Source organism: Salvelinus namaycush, chromosome 41 (assembly GCF_016432855.1).
Source record: "Salvelinus namaycush isolate Seneca chromosome 41, SaNama_1.0, whole genome shotgun sequence".
Lineage (NCBI taxonomy): Eukaryota > Metazoa > Chordata > Actinopteri > Salmoniformes > Salmonidae > Salvelinus > Salvelinus namaycush.
Genome location: NC_052347.1, coordinates 7,984,401 through 7,990,263, shown reverse-complemented (window position 1 = coordinate 7,990,263; position 5,863 = coordinate 7,984,401). Strand labels below are relative to the sequence as shown.

Below are 5,863 nucleotides of genomic sequence, written 5' to 3'. Positions count from 1 at the left end.
AGACATTTCTAAGGAGTTCATTAAAATGTACACATTGAAATGCAGAGGGGTGCTATTTGGGCTTGAGGTCAAGTGACGAACGGATTATATACTTCCTCATAATAATATTAATTAAACAATTTGCATGCTGATAAGGTAAGAATCATCACGGCTTCTGTTGAGAGATTCGGGTTATTACAACACGCCAATCCGGGTGCCAAGGGTCAGGGAGTGAGTGGGGAGCGAAATTTCACTCAGATTAACATTATGACAGCACCAGACATGGGATAAAAAAAGTAGAATTCATTTTCTCTGTAGCCTAAAGAGCAGAGAGACAGAACTACTAGACCTACTTAGACAGAATTGATTCGCTTTATTCACAACACATTTCTTTACATAAGCGAGTGGGGAAGCATGGACTAGTACTATGAAGGTCTCCGGACAAATAGCATAATGTAACAAAAATGAATGGTTCGGAGCTTCCCCACAGTAGACTATGGTCATATAGTTTTGTTAACCTTTTACACAATCATAAATGTCCTCAGTTTTCACCGGAGATGAGTCTATTTTGAACTGCGAGAATAAATAACCTCTAGCCATATAAAGGTAAATATAATACAATTATTGAATATATATATATATATGTATATAGAGAGAGAGAGAGATAGATATCAGATGACACACTGGTGCTGCACATCTAAAGCTACAGGCTTTTATTTGTTTGCCTCATAAAGACAGCATTTACCTGCCTACATGAGTTCAAAACTAGCCTACCAAAAAAACTATAAGAATAACTGCAAATCCGTATACACAAGAAGCTACTTTGTAAACCTGGGAAAAATTCTCACACATTTCTAAAGGAAGTCTCATTAATTACAGTATAAGTGCTGGGGAATAAGGGTTCACATTTCTTCCTAATACCGTTCCTCTTATTAGCAGAAGATTAATTAGTGTGTGATGTAATTAATAACTTAACATCTGCCTTTTTTTCAATCAGCCTATCGACAGCAGGCTGAGGAGTCGATCGCCCCCTTTCATCAACATCCCGTTATATTGCACGCGAATTGGTTGTAGTCTCGAATAAAATTTGACAGCGTTGGATGATAAATGTCTTTGTGTAAAATTATGGTATTTGTAACTCGGCATCGATTAATAGAGAGAGTAAACATTTAAAACGCCACAACATGTTGACCAAAAACTGTGACTAGCCTCTCCGTCATTTTCGATGTGGGACCGAGCGTTCGAAATTAGTCCATCTCTTTCACCTTTTACTGGGCTTCAATCTGATCACTCTCTCTTGGTGGTCCCCCGTGTAGTTGTGATGTAGTTCTTATCAAAGCCCTCCTGTCTTGTTGTGACAGCTCTGATATTGTTTATTGAGGTGGATGTCAGGTTTAATTAGCAATCGATATGGAAAGCGTTTGCAGACCGCGCCTCTGACGTCATACTCGATTACCGTTTCTCATTGGTCTCAAATTCCCAAAGCCTAGGCTAATTATTGGAAGGTTCATGTTGATAAAGTACAGCTCATCCTTCCCTCCACATCATGTCCCCTCCTCGCTGGCCACACTCACTGCATGCTTTTTAAATTCACACCACCAGCCTCCAGACGTCGTTTCCTTTTGCCTAGGAGATGATGGACAGCAGGATACTGGATCCACCTCATGCCCAGTTCGGAGGCTCTCTCGGCGGGATGGTGGGCTTTCCGTACCATCTAAGCCACCATCATGTTTACGAATTAGCCGGTCATCAACTTCAATCTGCGGCCGCAGTTCCTTTTTCAATAGACGGATTACTTAATGGTTCCTGCACAGCTTCAGTGGTTAATTCAAACCAGCTCTTGTCTGGCTGTGGTATGAATGGAGATAACCAGCAGTACAAGCTGACAGGTAAGCAAAACGAAATACAATACTTATCAAAAGGTTGGCTGTAGATCAAAGGACTAAACAAAGAACTGAAAGTGTCTGTATATCCTGTATATCCTGTATATCCTCTCCATAAAGCGTTAAAGAGGGAATCCAAATCCTAAGAAACAAAGGCGCTTCTTCTGCTTTCAAATGAGGCTATATGCAATTCATTTCAGTGGAGAACAGCATACCAGCTCAGCTCCAAACGTGAAACCCCCTTGTGTTGTGACAGGGTGTGGAAAATCACTATTTCTCTATTGTTAGTAGAATGTTTTACTGTGTTATTGTTATTATTATCAGGATCAATATTGTGTGATTAATAGTCTATTATTACTACTATTTTCTTACCATCGAAAACTGACATAATAGCCCAATTTATTAGACTATATTTGATTAATTTCTTTATAAAGGACCACAGAAAAAACGTTTCCTTGCAAAAAATCATGCAGGCTACTTTTGCGTCTCTCTCACACTCTCTTGTTTTGTATTCTCATGCTAGATTCGTGTGACCCAGACAAGGATAGCCCTGGTTGTAAGAGACGACGAACTCGCACAAATTTCACTGGTTGGCAACTGGAAGAATTAGAAAAGGCTTTTAATGAGAGTCACTATCCGGACGTGTTCATGAGGGAAGCACTGGCTCTGAGATTGGACTTGATAGAATCGAGGGTACAGGTAAATATCAACCATATCCACTTTTTGGCATTCACTGTTGTTGGTTTGTTATGATGTGTAGCCTAATGATTCTTTAAACACTGATATGCTGTTTGAACAAAGGAAAGTAGGCCTATTTATTCCCCATGTCTCTACACAAATATATTACAATGGTCTATTTGAGATATATAGCTGTCCTGTAATTCCTGTCTCTTTGTTGTTTTGTACTGTGACCAACAACTCCACAGGGAGCTCGTGTAATATAGGCACATAAGAGGCCTATTATAGTATGTGCAGTACGATGCCTCAATATATATATATATATATATATATATATATATATATACATACACAGTACGATGCTTCAAAACTGCAAATGAAAGCAAATCATTTTCACTATTTTAAATAGGAAAACATGATCAAACGTGAATATTTATTTAGATAATACAATATACGATATATTTATAGAGATATAGTCTTCGAAACCAAGGGTGATACGAGCAGCAAACCGAGTATAAAGAGGACCTCTGGTTCAAGGAGAAATACTTTAAATATGGCTAAGCCATGGAATGGTCAGTTCATTTGCTGTACTTGATATTAATATGAATTGTGTAGATATATTACTTGCACTCAAACATACTCAAAATGAATATGTCTACATACATCGACGTACGCACATTCAGTCTTTCCACTTGTATTTTCCTATATAAACCGATAGAACACCCAAGTATACACATACATTTCTGAACTTGAATATTGATTAATTTTCAAGCCGTACATTTTTATAAAGGACACACCTTTTCCCCCATCTCTCCTCATCAGTCAAATGTCCATGCACGTGGACTTATTATTGTGATCATTTGCACTTCTGATGTCAAAAGCTCATATGAATACTGTGTTATGCACAGAGAAAATGCCAAAAAATTGCAAAAGTGACATGACAAATATAGGACTAAACCAGCGTTTCTCAAACTCGGTCCTCGGGACCCCAAGGGGTGCACGTTTTGTTTTTTGCCTTAGCAATACACAGCTGAAATAATCAACTAATCATCAAGCTTTGATCATTTGAATCAGCTGTGTGGTGTTAGGGCAAAAAACAAAACGTTGACCCCTTGGGGTCCCGAGGACCGAGTTTGGGAAACACTGGTCTAGTCCTATATTTGTCATGTCACTTTAGCCATTTTTAGGCAGTTAGTGTTGGGGGAAATTTGAGTATTTGTAACTATATTAAACCATTTATTAATATGCATTTGATTGGGACACATGGGCCCATCATAAGTGAGATATATGTTTTCATGGAGCATTTTCCAGATCAGACAGACAGCATTTAACTTTTAATCGAATAACGAAGAAGGCATAAGCACACGGAATAATTGTAGGCCTAGTCGAATTGGAAAATAAATATGCTTATTTTTGTCATCGCATCTGGTAATAAATAATTGTAGGCCTACAAGCAAGAGGCATTGCTCTTTGGTTTTGTGTCATTTGGAACCATCTACAAAACATTATTCCAATGGTTCACACAAATATTAGCCTAAATTATTATTAGGCCTATGTATTTTTTAAGAAAGTGTACTTCTTTTTGAACATGCGTAACATGATTTGTTTCTCTAATATGCAGGTCTGGTTCCAAAACCGTAGAGCTAAGTGGAGGAAAAAAGAAAACACAAAGAAGGGTCCAGGGCGACCAGCTCACAACTCCCACCCAACAACATGCAGCGGGGAGCCCATGGACGCGGAAGAGATCGCCAGGCGAGAACTGGAGAGGATGGAGAAGAAGAAGAGGAAGCAGGAGCGAAGACTGTTGAGGTCCCAGAATAAACTTTTGTCGGGGGACCTATTTCACACCCCAGGATCTGACAGTGACAGCGGAGTGTCACAAGTGACAGACAGTGAACAAAATCCACACTGTGACTCTGTAGGCCGAAACCAAACCCAATCGAGCTGTGACCAAACACCACAAACCCTCCAGAACCAAAGACACTTGAACCAAGATGCTGGTGGATCCGAGCTGGACTCGTCCGACAGCAGTCAACAGTCAAGCATGTGCGCCAACAGCAGAGCCTCCACCCTTCAGAAACTGAACCCATTCAGCGTAGAAAGCCTTCTATCCGACTCCAGACCAAGGCGCAAACCGAACATAGATGGATTTTCTGCCTTACCCTCCTCGCGGCCTTTGATAGGGAAAGGACATTTCTTACTCTATCCTATCACCCAGCCGCTTGGATTCATTGTTCCTCAGACTGCTTTGAAGACAACACCACCAGACTCAGATACTGACAACTCCACACAAAGAACCCCAGTGAATGACAGCAGCTTATCTGCCAATACTGGACATAAAAACCACAAGGAGTCCAACAATCTCGACGCGACAGCAATCAAAGTGCAGGTCAACTTTACCGGGAAAAATACTAGTTCCCCACAGAACAGCCCAGGCCATGCTACCTTTTCCAGTAGCAACTGTAGTCAGCCTTCAGCCAGTTGTAGTGCAACATATTTCCAAGATGATGATGATTCAAAGTATCTGCCATTAGACAAAAAAGAGCAGTCTGTTAAAGACTACCCAGAGACTTCCGAGTCTGTGACAACCAACTGTCCACCAGAGACAAAGACAGAGACTCAAGATGTCGGTATGGAATAATAGACCTATAGGTGAGAAAAAATATTGATAGCGTCAACAACACCTTTCATTTGCCCAAAGCTCAATCACGTCTTAGAATATAAACTCTCAATTTACAGATGACATATATAGCCTATTTTCTGATGATGATGGGTTATAACTGTGTGTGTGTGTTGCGTGCGTGCGTGTATATGCGCACGTGTGTGTGTGGTGGTGGTGGTAGTAGCACTAGCCCCCCTGTGTAACAAACTGTAAAAATACATAAAAACCACAAAAATCCTCAAAGGCTGTAAAAAGTATTATAATATTTATATATGTAAGGTTTTCATAAATAAATCGATTGTATACAATAAATCCAAACCGTGTGAGATCTTAAATAGCCCGTATAGTGGGTATAGGTAGCGCTTTCTGCTAAAATCTGATGTTGTATTTTGTGTATTGCTTTAACAAATTTATTCATCTATAAGCCTCACTGAAATGAGGTTACGAGCCGGAGGCGAAAGGACCCGCTCGACTCCTGCAGAGTTTTGATATGAAAGTAATTATTTTCCCGGTGGCTACTGCAGGGATTCAGTTTATTTTAGCCCAAAGGGTTATTATACATTACCGATTTCTAGTGATATGAAATCACATAAACTTCCAAGAATAATAGAATTAGCATGAAAGGCTGGGGTGTCAAATTGAAATACGAAAATAATAGCCC

General features: G+C 39.8%; 1 protein-coding gene across 1 annotated transcript; it reads left to right on the top strand.

Annotated features, from left to right (window-relative positions):
• The first annotated feature begins 1,612 nt into the window (after window positions 1-1,612).
• Window positions 1,613-5,181, top strand: LOC120033982 (homeobox protein unc-4 homolog). Its single transcript, XM_038980383.1, has 3 exons — window positions 1,613-1,868; window positions 2,386-2,561; window positions 4,162-5,181. Exons 1-3 carry the CDS (start codon window positions 1,613-1,615, stop codon window positions 5,179-5,181), a joined length of 1,452 nt encoding a protein of 483 aa, XP_038836311.1.
• The last annotated feature ends 682 nt before the right edge of the window (window positions 5,182-5,863 follow it).

Coding starts and splice junctions, on each gene's coding strand:
- LOC120033982 (XM_038980383.1), top strand. CDS start 1,613: ATGATGGACAGCAGGATACTGGATCCACCTCATGCCCAGTTCGGAGGC. Junction 1,869..2,385: donor CCAGCAGTACAAGCTGACAG/GTAAGCAAAACG, acceptor TTCTCATGCTAG/ATTCGTGTGACCCAGACAAG. Junction 2,562..4,161: donor TGATAGAATCGAGGGTACAG/GTAAATATCAAC, acceptor TCTAATATGCAG/GTCTGGTTCCAAAACCGTAG.